Source organism: Telmatherina bonti (assembly GCF_933228915.1).
Source record: "Telmatherina bonti genome assembly, chromosome: 17".
Lineage (NCBI taxonomy): Eukaryota > Metazoa > Chordata > Actinopteri > Atheriniformes > Telmatherinidae > Telmatherina > Telmatherina bonti.
Window position 1 is genome coordinate 23,366,305 of NC_136615.1, and position 16,916 is coordinate 23,383,220.

The 16,916-nt window shown below is 39.7% G+C and overlaps 1 protein-coding gene across 3 annotated transcripts; it reads left to right on the top strand.

Moving 5' to 3' along the window:
• The first annotated feature begins 873 nt into the window (after positions 1–873).
• crkl (v-crk avian sarcoma virus CT10 oncogene homolog-like) lies at positions 874–12,146 on the top strand. Of its 3 annotated transcripts, none has more exons than XM_079256774.1 (4): positions 874–1,367; positions 1,529–2,031; positions 2,348–2,822; positions 9,460–12,146. In XM_079256774.1, the coding sequence occupies exons 2-4, from the start codon at positions 1,721–1,723 to the stop codon at positions 9,592–9,594; spliced, it is 921 nt and encodes a 306-aa protein (XP_079112900.1). In that variant the 5' UTR covers positions 874–1,367; positions 1,529–1,720; the 3' UTR covers positions 9,595–12,146. The 3 variants fall into 3 exon arrangements, with proteins under 3 accessions (XP_079112900.1, XP_079112901.1, XP_079112899.1); XM_079256775.1 differs by having other exon boundaries at positions 874–1,120; positions 1,204–2,031; XM_079256773.1 differs by having other exon boundaries at positions 874–2,031.
• Positions 12,147–16,916: the final 4,770 nt, after the last annotated feature.

Below are 16,916 nucleotides of genomic sequence, written 5' to 3' on the forward strand. Positions count from 1 at the left end.
TTTACTCCTGAGACGTCACATCTGCAATTCATCTGAAGACAAGTTGAGATAAGTTTGAAGATCAGGGTCAGATATGAGCAATAGTTTTCCCAGCATACATTTAGAAGACACAATACTTCCGTTTAAATGATAGAATATGCTCTTTTTTTTTTTTTGTCTTGCATGGGATTTTATTCAATAAATTTAAAGTTTATTGATTCAATTTTAAGCTGTTTTACAGTATTTATTATGTGAAAATATAACTTAAGTTATTTGAATGGAAACTACTTTCACTTTAAAAGGGGGGTCAAAACTTGAAGAGAATCAACAACTGATCAAGAAAGTTGGTTCTCTGCTTTCACACAGTGAAGAAACAACAAAGTGTGTTCAGTGAGAGGCTTCTTCAGGTCCGCTGTAAGACTGAAAGATACAGAAGATCATTCCTGCCAGCAGCCAGCAGCCTCCGGAACAAGACCTCGTCTAATTAATTATTATTTATTACAATGTTGAATTTCCCTTTGAGGATTAATAAAGTATTTTTATTTTCATTTAATTTCAAAAGCTGTCATAATTGAGTCTGAAGCATATTCTGACTTGTATATTCTCGGCTACTTTATCGTGTGATGAATAAATACTCACTTCGTTGCATTTTGCCTGTCTGCTACTTTACTGGTGTCATGGAAACATGAGCAACACCTCAGTATTACGTGTGGGGTGGAGGCCTGTCAGCGTCCTCATCACGCACCCCTGTTTCCTCTCTCTCTCTCTCTCTCTCTCTCTCTCTCAGTGACGTACAGTCAGAAAGCGGGACCTGCCCTCCCGTCGCCATTTTTCGGTCTCGTACTCGCACTTCTGCTGGCCCGAGTGCAGGGAGTACTAGCTGAAATAAGGGGAAAGTATTATAGGTATACAATTCTCAAGTCGGGGGTCCCTCGTGAGCGGTTGGGAATGCACACAAGAGCTTCAGCGCACGAGCCCAGCTCCTGAGATGCACGCGCAGCAGACAAGCCGCGGCTGTGAAATCATTTTTTGTGTGAAGACGTGTTGCGGGCCGCCATTTTTTTCACTGTGTTGCCTCAAAAGTCTGCTCTGACCCGAGAGAGGAGACTCGGAAAGCTATTTCCATGACGTGTGCCTTATCGTAAGACCGACTGGATTTAAACTGGTCAATTTTTTGCTTCCCACCTGCGACTACTGGTAACCTTTTTTTTTGTGTGTGTGCAGACATGTGGATTTATCAGAAGAGATCCTGAGGCCACCTTTTCCGCTCACACAAGTCACTGGAGGAGATAAATGATTTGAAAAAGAAGCCTGGTCTTTTCTCGGAAGGCGGAACAAAAAGGGGAAGCTTTATTTATCATTTGTTGCTTCGTCGATGTTTGGCGCCAGTAAGTTTGTCATTTTCTCTCTTGTGAGCTGCTCTTGCATTTACTCAGCCGTCCAGGGCTGAGCAAAGGAACAACATTATGCTTCAAAGTTGGATCGAGTCACTTGCAGCCTGTTCCTGAAAACATCAGGTTGACTTTTTTTTTTTTTTTTTTTAAATCAGGGTCCACAGAACCTGCAGCCTTTGTGCAGAAATCACTTGGAAACCTCAGTGGGGTCCGCATGCCCAGCCCTGCATCTTCCAGATCCCTCAGTCTGCTGTGATAGGCCGGTTGGAACCACGCTTTTAACTTATCATCTACCCTATTTTTCCCCCTATTTTAAGTATATATATTAAGTTATTTTTGCTGCAGAAATGTCAACTACCCGCTTTGACTCCACCGATCGGTCCGCCTGGTATTTCGGACCCGTGTCGCGACAAGAAGCACAGAATAGGTTACAAGGACAGAGACATGGCATGTTTCTTGTTCGAGACTCGTCCACCTGCCCCGGCGACTACGTGCTGTCAGTGTCTGAAAACTCCAAAGTTTCCCACTATATCATCAACTCTTTGCCCAGCAAGAGGTTTAAGATAGGCGATCAAGAATTTGAAAACCTTCCGGCCCTCCTGGAGTTTTACAAAATCCACTACCTGGACACGACCACGCTAATAGAGCCAGCCCCCAGGTATGGAAACCAGGCAGTAGCCTTCCAGTAAACATTAACTGCAAAATTTCTTATATATATATATATATATATCTCATAGCCAGTCTTCTGTGTATCAGCTGGGTAATAAATGGTTTGGTTTATTTGCAGCTGTTAAACACAGCAGCACAGACAATACGTTGTTTTTAAGGATCAGGGTGTGTCATCAAAAGGTTTTAGATGTAATCATATCCCAGATTGTGGTTTGAGTTTGTAGTCTTTGGTGGTTTTTTTTCCCTCTTTCAGTCAACAAAAGTGAGCTGTAATACCTTTTGCATTGTTACTGTGATGTCCCAAGGTACCCAAGCACTATTGGTGGTCCCATCCAGCCTATGGTTGGTCCGGAGGAGAACCTGGAGTATGTGCGGACACTATATGACTTCCCAGGCAGTGATGCAGAGGACCTTCCATTCAAGAAGGGGGAGATCCTCATCATCCTGGAGAAGCCGGAGGAACAGTGGTGGAGTGCCAAAAGTAAAGATGGGCGTGTGGGGATGATTCCTGTGCCCTACGTGGAGAAATTGGTACGACCCTCACCTCATCCTGGCCAGTCTACAATTGGATCTCGCAACTCCAACAGCTACGGGATCCCCGAACCCTCCCACTCTATTGTTCACGCCTACGCCCAGCCCCAGACACCTTCTCCACTGCCCCCTGGCACCCCTGGAGCAGTCATCGCCCCTCTACCCTCCATGCAGAATGGCCCTGTCATGGCAAAGGCCATCCAGAAAAGAGTGCCCTGTGCTTATGATAAAACAGCTCTTGCTTTAGAGGTATTGTATTTTTTACTTTTTTTTTTCTCTCCATGCTAATATGTGTGCCTTATCTTGTTTTTATCTTCTTCCCAATTACTTTTACAGGGTTAACTGTGATGTCAACTGGTAATAAAGTCATGATTTAATGCATTACATTCTCCTATAACTATTGCATACATTCAGTCTTATTTATGCTTGATGATGTAACACTACAGGTAATCTCCGTGCCGAGAAAGAGGCAGAAACAAAACCAGGATCACTGTTCGGGTTAAAGCTGCACTGATTCAAAGTAAAAATGACTTTGAACTGCATACTTTAACAAAATGTGAACATGCCCCATCTAATCATGTTTGCAAACTTAAAAAAAAAAAAAAAAACAACAAACAACTGTGTTTGTCTCGTATCATAGCCTGGCAGAGATGTCTCTTTGGCAAAGCTGTTAAAATGTTGATGCTGTTAAATGGCATACTTCTGCATGAACAAAGTCGAATGATCTAAAGCTATGAACAGAGCTCTGTTATTTTATGATATGTCCTAAATTTGGACAGATAGGGGGAGAAAGTCATACAGTTCAAAGTGAAGGTGTAGAGATTTCTATCAGTTGTGGATGTGAACATAACTCAAGACAACCTGCACCACTTTCTGGTGTTTGTGCACTTTTTACACCCTGTTTTTGATGTCTGATCAGACCAACAGATTGCCAGCTGAACAGTGGGACCTCTGACTGCTTGTTGTCTCTAGAATAGAGATGTGTATTGTTTGCTTTCTAGGTCAGGAGGGTTTTGATTCTTGTCAGCTAGTGTTTTGTTAATTAGCATTAAACTGAGCTCCGGTCAGTTTCCTCCTACTGCTCCATGCTCTACCATCTAGATGAAGCCGGATCTGTTCTCAGTGCTAACTAAAATGAATGAACCGCACGTATCATTTGACTTGAGATGGTTAAGACTTGATTCTCTTGCTCCCTATGAGATGAATGAATCTCAAATCGGCAATGTTGGATGTCTTTACAGTGTTTTTGGTTGGTTTGGTGGAATTTTAAACGCACAATGGCAGCTGTGAGGAGCGATTTGGGTGGAGAATCTGCAAGACAGACCTCAATATTATGACTCAGTTTCCACTACTGAGTGATTTGATTGATGATTAGTTCTACCCAGCTGCCTCACGGGGGCTCCGGGTCACTTTTTCTGGTAGCACTGTTGCTACAAAGTTGCAGCTTTTCACCGCAGCATTGTTGCATTTCAAATTTGCACTTCCCAGAAGGGCACTCTTGACAAATTTGGCAAAGACTGTGGCAACATGTTAAAACATGCAATCCCGCGTGCTTAGTGCATGCTTCAGACAGAGTGGGGCTTCAGATTACTGTACAGTTATAGCTGTGATGATTTTTTTTTTTTCTTTTTCCTTCCCCCTGGGGTGAGATATAAATGGAAGTTAATTTATAGCTATTGACATGAGATGTGGTCAGTAGGTCACCAGTATTCGATAGTCGTGTACACTTTGGGTTTAAATTTTGCATGCAGGAAAAACATGACCAATATTTATGGTAAAGTTTAGGGAGCTAACAAGATGAGTTCTTTGCTTTCTGCGATTTACTCCTTGTCTTTTGTTTTAGATTTTGAAGAAATAAGGCGCAAAAGCCTTTTACTGAATCAACATTAACTGCATCAAGCCCTTCAATAGAACAATTATCGCTGCTGGGTAGATGATATTCAGCTAAGCCCCTCGTTTCTCATTATACTTGCACCTTTTGGTTGGTTGGCTAAATCCTTTCTTACCTGGGCTTAAGCTCGGGATTCTGGTTTTACTTTGCATGCATGTTAAGTCCATGGTTCGTTCCTGTTTTATCATCTGAGAAATATTGCCAAACAAAGTCCCATTGTGTCACGTCCTGAACTGGAAATAATTGTTTTTCCCTATCATTATATTGGGGGAGCCCCCACCCAATGAGACCCACAGCCTTCATACAAGGTCATGTTCATATACTTTGATCTCTTTTTAAATGCAGCACCATGTTGCAACTCAAGTCATTTCTCTTCATCTAGAACTGCATCCTGATCTCCATCCTGATGTCACACACACAAACACATAAACACACACAGGTGAGGAGCAGTAGGAGTATTTCTCCTGCACTGTGGTTAGATCTTCATGTCTGTCATGAGAACATTCACAGCTAAACACGCTGAGTCATTGTAGTTATTTCTGAGTCATATTACAGCTTAAAGAATATTTTTGAGCAACTCCACTGAATGAAACTTTTTTTTTTCTTTTTTTAAACTTTCATCTGTCCAGATTTTTTTTCTTCTTTTTTTGTCATCACAAAATTGAAAAAAATGAAGTTTATAAATGCAAAGAGACTTCATAGCGAAGTGTGTCATTATTGTAGTAGTGTCACGTGTCGTAGTTACTCTGTAACGTGTAGGTTACCTGTAGCAGCTACGGATCTCATCAGTACATGATTCAGCTGGACTAATGTTAAGGTTGTTGAGATTTACATCTTGTTTTTTAAGTCTATAAGGATGTTAAACATATGAAACTAGGGATATTATGTTAGCATGCTTGTTCCAATGATAGCCTCATCATCAGTGATGGATGGATGTTGGGTCCGTGGAACTTTCTTCTTTTGGACTGGTGAATAGTGGACTTTATGGTTGTATTTGAAACCCAGTTTAGAACATTTATTTTTAAATCCACTTTTTATTTATGCATCTTGTTTTATACTCATTTAGCTCATGATAGACACTTTGAGTTTATTTCAGGATAGGTGTGATATACTTGCTGACAACCCCTTTACAAGAGAGCTACATGCAGTGTAATAAACTTGGCCTTCCAGTGTGTATCGTAAGACCAGGGAGTAACATTTTTCAAAATTTTTACTCGACAAAACAGCAGACTTGAACATAGTTTTTCTTATTTTTCAGTCCCTCAAAGGATGTTTATCTGTCTTAGAAAAAGCCATGTTATCTTTTTGCTGCCAACTTAATTTTTTTTTGCATGTTTTGTATGAATGTGCTGACTGACTCATGAGATGAGTGTGTTTGTTGGTCCTGCTACTGCCACTTCACACATTCTGTAAGCTTGGTTCTGTTTCAAGTGTGATTTCCTTTTGATTTGGTGCATTTTGGACTTCAGTTTAGCCAGTACATTTTTAATAATCAGTACTGTAATGTCCTGCAGTCCCATCAAAGCACAGGTAGGTTATTTTATTTAAAGGGGTGCTATTATGGTAATTCGAGTTTTCTGAGCTTTCTACAGTGTTACAGTGTTGAATCCTCATCAGACATGTGAACGGCACTGTTTTTTATCACCTAAACGCATGTTTGAGTTTGAGTTCCAGCACTCTCTCTGTTCGGTTTCCATGGCGTCGTTTTAGAGAGTTTTTTTTCTCCTTGGAAATCCTTGTGACGTTCCGGGGGATAAGGTTCGGTGATTGGTTACCTTCTACTGGTTAACAAGGGCATGTACAAATACATCAGGCGGGTGGAAAACGTGGGATAAAATTATTTCCAACGATGGCCGGTGAGTTTACCAAAGAGAGACATCCTGCTGCATTCGTTGCTGTGGGTTGCTGTTTTCCACTTTGTTTTCAGGGTCTGATTCAGGTTCCAACATGTAGGGCTGTATGCTATGTGTTGACATTGTATTTTGTGTTTTTTATTGAGTTCATATTAGCCTAATCCTTCTGTTTATGAGACGTTACAATGACGGCGAAAGCAGTTGCGGTTGCGCGCTCCCGATGTAGTGCAGTGGCAGGAGGCGGGGCTTAATGCGGAAGAGTCTCAATCCACTCATTTTGCCCACAGGCTGATCTGACAGCCTACGGAGAGGGTCGGTCTGAAGTAAATAAAGCGATTTGTGACAATAACTCGATCAATCACAGCTCTTCTGGTCTGGGATTGATGCCTGAAATGCCCAGAATAGTTCCAATTTAAATTTTAATGTCAAACTCATTTGTATTGTCCAAGAAGCCAAACTCCCCAGCTAGCCATATACATGTTTATGACTCTGGCATTGATGTACAACAGCCCGGCTTATTGACAAGTGTGGTTCAACTCCATCCTGGGCCTGTACATAGTTGCCTGTGGGAAACATTGGTTACCACACACCTTTTATTTACCTTCATTTAATTCCAATAGAGCCAATACTTTGATGCTGTGGGAATTTTTTTTCAAACAGCTGATTTATCATTGAGATTTTCATTATTGTTTTCTGCTGAGGCTCAGTGCATACAGAAGACTGGCCAATGTCTATGACTACAGTACAGAGGCAGAAGTGAAACAAGGAACTATGATGGAGATGGATTCAGTAAAAATGTGAACCTTCCTGCATGGTTGTGCTGAGTTTTGGGTGGTTTTAATTTAAGTTTGAGCAAATTATGGAGCTTTTTCTGGAAAATTGAGGCTTGTAGGGTTTTCTTTTTTCTTGAAAAGCACATCGCGCCATATAATAGAATGAAATCTGGGTTTTTACTCAGCTATTTCAACACATTTAAACATTTTCCCTTAAACAAGTTAAGTTGCTTTAGATGCTTGAGGGTTTTTGTCCCGAGGAGACTCCAGTCTCTGGAATTTCTTTTCATCCACCGTTCTGATCAGCTGATCCCAGTCCCTGCTAAAGGAGCCACATCTCTCCACAACATCATACTGCCATCACCGTGCTTCACAGTGGTCTATGGCAGAGGAAAGGCGTTTGTTTTGTACCACAGAGTTTTTTCTTGATTTTAAGAAGATTAAAGTTTAGTCTTTTTCAACCAGAATCGTATCACCTGTATGTATTTTGATGAATGAAAAGAAACTAAACAAAACAAGAAAGCTAAATTCTATTGCAAACCACTGTGTAAACTGTATTAAATGCAGCTCATCTCTTGGATCATCTTATTGGGAGTAAGATATACAGAAACTTATCAGTAATGATGACCTTTTATTAATGACATTTACATCACACAGGCTCGATCGCAGCATTGCAGACATGGGCAAATACACACCCAAAGGGCTTTCTGAATGCATCTGCTGCATTGCAGTGCAGGTAGTCCCTGCTCCTCTGGGATGCTTGTGTTTCTGACTTCCATCTGAATGAGAGCACGCTGAAGAAACACTTCATTCTGTTATCAATTCTATGTGCTTAAATATTTAATACAATATTTTTTCCTCCATCCTTATGTAATGCATCAAAATGGGAATTGATTGCACCACTTATTGTTAAGCAGCAAGTTTGCAATGGCGTTTTCATCCCCTAAGTAGATGTATTAAGAATCAGGCCAGTACCATCACTACGTCCCAGAGGACAAGCCTGTGACTACGGTTGTGTGAAGGGAGGTCTTGCTGCTGTATCTTGAAGGCTACGTTGGACTACAACTGATTATAAAAACACAACTTTGAGAGCCGGTTGGACGGTACATGTTAGTCCTACATTAAAACAAGAGACGTCAGCTCAGTATCATGTCTTTAGAAGTTTTTTGTCGCCACTTTTGAAACCACTATGATCCCATTCTTTCGTCATCAGTTAATAAAATGTTAAGGACGAAACTTTGAATATGAGTTAAGCTTTCAGTGCTATTGCATCTTTAAAGTGAGAAGCTACCAGGTAACACTTCATCTGTGACTTAAAAAAAAAAAAAAAAGCACAAAAATGGCAATAAAGTTTTTTTTCTGTCTTTTTGATTTGCTAATTTAAATCTGGGATTTTATGAAATGTGCACACCTTATCACATCCCATCATGTCTCCTCTGCTTCCTGCTTTTGGCTCAGAGAAAGTGATGGTATCGAGTTAAAAAAAAAACCCTTCAGTTTTGTAGCGAGACTATTTTGGGACCTCTGGGGTTCAAGAAGCAGAAGCTATGAGTCATTACTTATTTATTTCAGAGATGCTGCTCAACAACTTGAATTAGGCCGTGTCCTAAATATTTCAGCCTTTGAATTTTTTTTCTTTTTTTAATCATTTTACAGAGGATTGTTTTGTTCCAGATGTGACTCTTTAAAGCACCTGTTTTTTTTCTTCGCATTAGATTGGATGAGACATTCCGTTTGTTCACATTCACGTTACACAACTTGGTATGATCGGTTAAAAAAAATGTATTTCAGGACACGTAGTTGTTCCTTCATTTATAAGGATGTGGAATTTAACTCCTAAGTGAACGGTATTGTCAGAAATCTAAAGTATTTAATTTTACTACTCTTATAGATTCCCCCCCCCCCCCCCCCCCCCCCCCCCCCCCCCCCAAGCTGGTTCACTCTGTTAAAGGTTTTTTTAAATTATTTTAATCATCCCTTTGGCTGAAGCTTTCTTATGACATTGCTTTCATTCCAGAGTTGTATCACAGATTGTTTCTGATAGTATCTGTCAATGTGTCCTTGAACATTGTAATGCTATGAAGGATGTACCTTCACATTAATCATGGTATGGATGGTGGAGACTTTCCTTTCTAATCCGTAGAGAGAACATAAGGCTTTAACAGATCTGGGTCACATTAAGAGCAGCGGTCTTTGCTCCTGTCGTATCTATTTAATACCCCCCTCTTTTTTTAAAATTTATTTTAAACCATGTGAATGAATAGTTGTTGGTGTCTAATCCTGCAGATGTTGTCTTAAATAACACAAAAGTCACAGTATGGAATATGTGAGATTCCCTCAAACAAACCCTCTTGTCGTCTTTTCCTCAGGTTGGTGATCTCGTCAAAGTTACACGGATGAACATCAGCGGTCAGTGGGAGGGGGAGGTGAACGGTCGGAGGGGTCTATTCCCTTTTACCCACGTAAAAATCATAGACCCCCAGAATCCAGACGAGAGCGAGTGACCCAGGAGTCGGAAATGGAGCCTCGCACCAGAATCCACGTGTTCTCTGAATCTGCTGGCCGTCTCCATCTCTCCTGCCAGTGTCACGGTTATGCGCTTGCCTGCTTGGAGGGAGGAAGGGGGGGCTGCACCATGATAGCGACCCCTCCAGTGTTGCAAGCCTTTGCAGGGCTTTCTGACTGTTTACAGCTGTGGACATCAGACCCCAGACTAAAATCCCAATCCCTGCTTCACCTTATTTCCCTTTTCCATGTCATAGTTGCAAGCTGGGCAGTATTGTGTTGGTTTTTTTTTTTTTTTTTTTTTTTTAACATTAGTGTCTTTTACATTTCCTGCTCACTGGGCATCAGTGTGAGTGTGTATGTGTGGTTTTATCTGCACATACATGTCTGATATTTACCACATGTCATCACAATGTGTTTTTATTTTCCCTAAATCTTTGTTTGTTGTTTTGGGGACTTTAGAAAGTGTCTGAGTTTTGTTTTGTTGACGTGAGGATATGAAATGGGGAAACGTAACATCCCTTATGGACTCGGGAGAGCACTGAGGCAACAAGGAACTAACCAGCCAGTCAAATGTTATTTCTCCAAACAATCAAGTCACTATTGTACCTTAACCATAAGCAAGCACATACGGACTCATTGGATATGATTTATTTGTCTGGACATTTTCTAAGGGTGTGTGTGTGTGTGTGTGTATGTATGTGATGCTTGTTATGCGTCAGGAAGCAACAGATGTGATTGTTCTGCGGCGCATCTAATTTGAATTATGTCCAAGTAGATCACATCCCATCATCCTCCATCCTGACTGGCTGATGAAACTTATTTATCTTATTTTAATAACATGACAGCCATATGAGTTTCCTTTTTTCCTTTTTTTTTTTTTTTTTTTTTGTTTTTGTTGTTGTTGGTTTGTTTTTTTATTTGTGCCAGATGATCAAAAAAAGTTTTTCCCATTTTGTGACATGGACATGTCAAAGGCGTCACTGTGTTCGCTCTGTACCTCCTAAACTTTAAAGTAAAGTTAAAATGATATTGCTTAGATATTAGCAGGTTTGTAGTGCTAACAGCAACAAGCACTAAGATTTTTTTTATTTTTTATAGGAGTGCCAAGCTTTTAATGAGTTTCATATGTCAAATAATAAGGGCAGTAATCCTGGCCAGCACTTTCCAAAAGCGTCCAACAACATGGCAAAGGGAGAATGCAGCGTGGGCATGAGGACTGAGGTGAAAGACAGTTTGGAGGAATGACTGCGAATGAGATCCCGCAAATGCCTTTTTGCAGTAAGATGTATCTTACTTTTAGTGCATGCACTTCCATCTTTGACCTCTGGTTTTTAATGTGGTACACTTGTCCATGTAGGATTTTTTATTTTCAACCTGCTTTATTCTTTTAAACATTTGATCTGTGCACAATTTTTATGCAAACAGGCTCAGATTAGAATCATTGTTCATATTGTGCTTTAACCTGATCAGCAGGGACTGTGGATTGAACAGTCGTGCAGATCCCCCCCCCCCCCCCCCCCCCCCCCATTTCTTTTAGTGTTTATTGCTCGGATCATTGCTCAGCCATTCTCTCAGAAGTACAGTGCCGCTTTTATTTGTATCTCCCCTTTTTTAATGTTTGGTCAGTATGTTTTTGGCTTTTAAATCAAGCATTTGAAAGTAAATTATACGAAACAAAAAGTGACATTTTTCAAAAGGGAAAAAAATATGCCTGCTGGTTGCCTTTGTGCATGACCTCTTGGCCAGGAAGATGGTTTCTTTACCTGGCCAAATGCTGCTTATTGTCATTTATTGTCTCACAAAATAAGTTTCCCTCATGTCAGTTTTCTCTGGTCTGTGCAAGAAGACCAGAATTGGTTTTCATTGTCAGGCCTAATCCACTAATAAAGCAAAACATTCTGATTATTTCCTCATCTGGGGTTAACTTACCTTTCGTCTTGCTACCGAGTTATTTTGTGATGGCATTAACAGTATTGCTGTTCTCATATTCTAGGAAAGCCTGTCTTTTACTCAAGAATTGAAAATTGTGCCTTTTTATTTTCTTATACCATTTCCATGTGTTAATATTTCCCATGGTCAACACCTCTGCTGGTGTTGGCCCTTTATGTACAGAACAAGTAAATAAAATTTACGTCTACTTCTTTATTTGGCTCTCTGTGGTGGCGTGTGAACTTGTTTGTGGCTGCTTGGCGTCACTGGTCACGTTTCTGGAGCACAGGACAGTTGCTCTAATTTTTGACAGCTCCAGTTTGGATTCGGCTTGCGCCCAGGAGAAAGGAAGCAATTAATGAATTTTAATGAAGTGCTAAGAAAAGAGCATCAGCTGACCCGAGGCTGGGGAACAGAAAACTTTTCAAGGGCGACTTTTCAGAAGGCCATGTTCTGTGTTCAGCACTTTTCAAACCAGGTAATGACACACACGCACACAGGTGTTAAGATGTTTACAGTGGAGCGGGGGGAGCAGAGACACTGCTGGCCTTCAGTCATATTTGATAGGTGCAAAAGGAGGTGGTGTCCTACATGCAGCCATTATGTCCTTAAACTTTTGGGACTTAAAATGGACAAGGCAGTATGGTCATTGGGTGTCAGTGACAGTAAGGAGGTATGATGTGTGTTTGCCAATGCAGTCTGTCCCTACTGGTGGATGTGTGTCTAATTGGCAGATTAAAACTAAAAATGCACGTGGAGCTTTTTTTTTTCTTTATAGTGTGAACCCAGAATGTGGCGAGTTTTGTCTCAACAGTTTAATTTGTTAATATGCATCCATTTCTGCATTTCAGCTTTAAAAGATGTTGCAATAAAAAAGGATGAAACATTATTACTCCGTCGTGTTCCTCCTGTTATGAGGTGTAAAGGTGTGTTTGGAAGTGTTGTGCTGAAAGCAGCATGTTATTCTGGACTCTAACCTTTCTGCGTTAATTCTCCCAATCACAGTAAATCTGCTTTGCCAAGTGCACTGATAAAACCCTGTATCATCAGAGAGCACGACTTTTGGACATGTTTTGGATAACTGTCTATGGTTCTTTCTGGTCCACACACAGTGCCCATTTACTCCAGAAAATATCTAGGATACTCATTTGTCCAAATGACAGTCCACATTTTCACTGTGCGATAGTCAATCCCAGATTCCTCTGAGTCCAGTGAGTCAAAAGTGGCCTCTGGGCAAAGTTAACATGAGGGGTTTTTTTTTTGTTTTTTTTTTTTAGCATTTGTGAATGTAAGTCTGACTTGCATCTTTGCTTTTTACAAACTGAAATTGATCAAAATTTCTTAAATGATTTAACTATAAGAGGCAAAAATGTCCAAATCATCTTTTTCATTATTTTATAAACGAGCTTACTTTCATGGATGCTGCTATTGTATTATTTATGTGTTCATACATCCATTATCATCTCAAGCTCTAAGCGGCTCCTGTCCTGATGTTTTAACATATGTTGAAAACCTGAACATCAAAAGTGAATACACATTAATAATAAAACAAAGCTGGCAAAACAAAAACAAACACAACAAATATTTGGGCTCATATAGCATGTATCATATATCATATGTTATAGGACTTTGAAATAGTTGTGCAACCTTTCTGGTGATCTGCAGCATGGTCAGGTTCTTGTAAAAACCTGTTCTAAATGTACAATGAAAGGATTTCTGCCCCTGGCATGAACCGCCTGTTACTGGCTAAGTGCACACTGAGCAACCAGGATACAAATACACAAAAGACCTTATTTAGACCTGGGTTATGAACAAAGATGTTTAGAAACCTGAAAACTGCATCATTTTCATAAACTGGTGTATAAATATCTTGATTATTGCAGAGCCATATAAAGACCATTTCCCAAAAGCAGGAGGAGAATTAATGTGAATGTATGAACATGAACCTTAATGGACCATGACTGTATAGTGTTTTCATTTTGCAGAGTAACATATATTTGTTTTTCAATATTTCATATATTGTTAAATATAAACATGCATCAGTTTATGTGCTTTTCAGGCACAAAGGAAGAAAAATATAGACCGAGTAATCATATACATATCCGATGCTTATGATGCTATGAACTTAATACATGGAAATGTTTGAACAAAAGTGTGTGAGGCACCCGCCCCAGATTCTCTGTATTTTAAAATTATTCAGTTCCTCCTCCTGTCTTTTCCATCCCGGGTTAAACTGTTATAAATCCAATCAATGTATTTCATTTGGATTGCATGTGACTGGCTGCAACTTCAGTCCAGATGATGGGATGAATCTAACTTAGTATGACCTCTCCTCAGGGCACAGTGAGTGTGTTAGTGTGTGTACCTTAATGGATGTATAGTATGGTCGATGAGAGCCTTTCTACAGTCCATTACCACCACTGCCCTTGAGCCAGCTTTGATGGCAGCTAGCTGTTTGGGCCGGTGGTAAAAGTACTGTGAATCTTTCCCGGTAAAAACCATTAGCTTATAACAAACAGTATAATTTATAAGCTATACTAACATCAAGGAATATCTTAAAATACAAAGTAATCCCATTTAATCTATGAATATTAAAGTACTTGTTTTTGTTAATTTAAACGTAAAGGAAATAACGTTTATATAGATTTAAAAGGGTAATATACAGAACTGAGGGCTATAAGTAATGGGATTACTGACTGAGTCTGTTTGTAAGAAGAATGGGTTTCTGTTGCAGTCAAGTAACAAAGTAAGTGTCGAGTTTCCTTTTTTTTTTAGTTATTTATTTATTTATTTATATTGAAATTTAATGCTGTGGGATCCTTGTCCCAATTGTTACATGACCAGATATTAGTCAGGCTTTATCTGCCAGATCGGTGGCCTCATGTTTGACTCTAGAAAAAAAAAAAGAATTCATTCTTTGGCTGCAGCACAAGCCCAAATCATCACCCCTCCACCACTGTGTTTAACAGTGTGTTCAGTATTTATGAATAATATTTATCATTGTAGGATGACTCCAAATGGTTTGGAAATGATCCCTGATATACAAGCAGCAATACTTGCTAGTAGGCGCTGTGTACACACCTGAATACTGCACCATCAAACATAAATGCAAACTGGGAAGTTCAAACAATATACCTGAATTATTTGCAATGTTTATCAATATTATAACAAAAGATGGAGCCTAACATGATTGCAGTACATCAGTGTGGAGTTAGCATGTAATGGTGATGGAAGGCATGAATGCCAGCTGTAAACCAGCGTTGACGCACACCTCACTCCAAGAGCTGCAATTAGCTGAATTTGCGAAAGCTTTGACTAAAATCTTGAGTCACTTTAAGTCTACCCATGTAGCAAATTTAGCCCAAGCAGACAAACGCATCCCATTGCCTTTCTGTGTATGAGTTTGTGGCAACAGAATATAAAGAGGATGCGCTGTGTGGTAGACCTGGGTTACCTCACAAAGACCTGAAAGTTAAAAATGTCCATTCTACGAACAGATTAAACCAAATTAAACCCAAATTTTTTGATATTCATGGAGTGTTCTTCTAAAAAAATACCTGTAAAAATTCATATGCCTCTCTGTAAGCATTTCCTTCATGAGGTTAAAAAAATAGACAAAAACATGTCCGAGTACATGCTCTACAAATTTTCATTGCATCTCTGTTCCCTGAAGCCTTCTAAGTGTCCCAGATATGGCTCCCCCACAACCCACCCTCTCTCGTAAAACATTTACAGTGCAGACGTTCCTGCCTTCTGCCGGGGAAACATGCCAGACCATGAAGGTAATACACTAGCTGTCTGTCATGGCTTCATCAGGTCAGACATGCTGCTGTAGGACAGCCTCTCTTTGCCGTGTTGTTTCTTACGCAACTGCTGTTGCATCCTGCATCCTTTATCAGAAGATTTCAGTTCAGTTTATGCAGACATGAACGGCATTTTTTTCCAGTCAATCGGAGCAGAATGTTCTGCTTTTCCTAAATAACAATGTTATTAACCTCTTCATCCCCACTGGATGGGGAGAAAGTGTCTGGATCACCGGCGACCTGGTGGTAATGAAGACGTTAACTAACAAGAAAGATTGTTTCTTGGACATTGTTTTTAAAACATAGTCTTGTTTTCTGTTTCTCCAGCAAATGGCCAAAGCTTCTGCTTTTATAGAGGAGCCATGTCCTATAGTACATCTATATTTTAAGTTTTAGTGTTAACTGGTAACAGTAAGCATGATTGCACAGAAACATTCACACAACATCAAGGTCTATGCTCAAAAAGCTTCCTGGTGTAAAAAAAAAACAACAAAAAAACAGAACAAAATGCTGAAATGATGAAATTCTGGGAAGATTTTGTAGTCTTCTGACATTTCTAAAAGCCCCCTCTGCAGATCCGGCTAAAAAATAAATCTTTTAACAAAGAATCTCGGCCCTTCAGAGTTTCCAGGTGGAAAAGCTTGTCAGTGGCAGGGAGCAGGGCTTTTAAAGCTCCTGAAGAGAAGAAATGTCTGATACAGAACTACAGGGAGTTAACGAATCGTTCCACATTAGATCATGCAGGAAAAATGTCTTTACTCGATGTACATCCACTGAGATGTGCTGACATCCACACAGTCCACATTATCCCATCAAACAGAAAAAGTCAAAGTGAAGCAGCGAGGAGTTTCTGCAGAAAACGCACTAGTTTATGAGGCACGCCGGGCAGCTGCATACGAGCTGCTCTGCATCGCAGAAGGTGCATAGGCTGCTGTGAAAGAATATTCTTCAGATATTACATTGACAACTTCTGAAATGTGTCTTATACTTTATCCACTGCAGACTCATTTTGTTCTAAAACAATATATTAATTCCAGATTATCAGTCAACACCATCTTGATAAGATTTATGTCCCTTTCCTCCTTTTGCAGCCAAACATTTCTATGCTTACATGCATCATCACATGAAGCCCTGCTGAAACTGCTGCTATGGTTGTTGTCTTTTATTAATTTATTATACTGTAAACAATTTTACATGAGCTGTAAATCCCTCATTCTCACAGACAAACCAAAACACACCTAAATATGAAGCGGGTTTGCATCAGTCTACATTTATTTCCATGAAATCAAAACAAAAATGTAAACCTTTTCAAACAACAATTTCAACACATTGCACTATGTCAGATATAGAATGAAAGTTATGGCGATTTTTCTGTGTAATTAATACTGTTTTTCCTTTATTTTACAACATTGTGTGTCTTGTTATTCAAGCAGTTTCAGTGTGTAGGTACATTTGAGCAATATTATGAACATTTTGGACATCTTGGTGCCTTGCTATGATATTTAATCTCATATTAATTTCCCAGCTGATATAAACAGATATGTTCAGTCTTGAATAGATTAATTATAGATTGCTGAAGCCACATT

Bases quoted from the DNA above. Each gene is read 5' to 3' on its own strand.
- crkl (XM_079256773.1), top strand. From the start codon at position 1,721: ATGTCAACTACCCGCTTTGACTCCACCGATCGGTCCGCCTGGTATTTC. The intron at 2,032-2,347 runs GTATGGAAACCA...TGATGTCCCAAG, and splicing joins CTAATAGAGCCAGCCCCCAG to GTACCCAAGCACTATTGGTG. The intron at 2,823-9,459 runs GTATTGTATTTT...TCTTTTCCTCAG, and splicing joins AAACAGCTCTTGCTTTAGAG to GTTGGTGATCTCGTCAAAGT.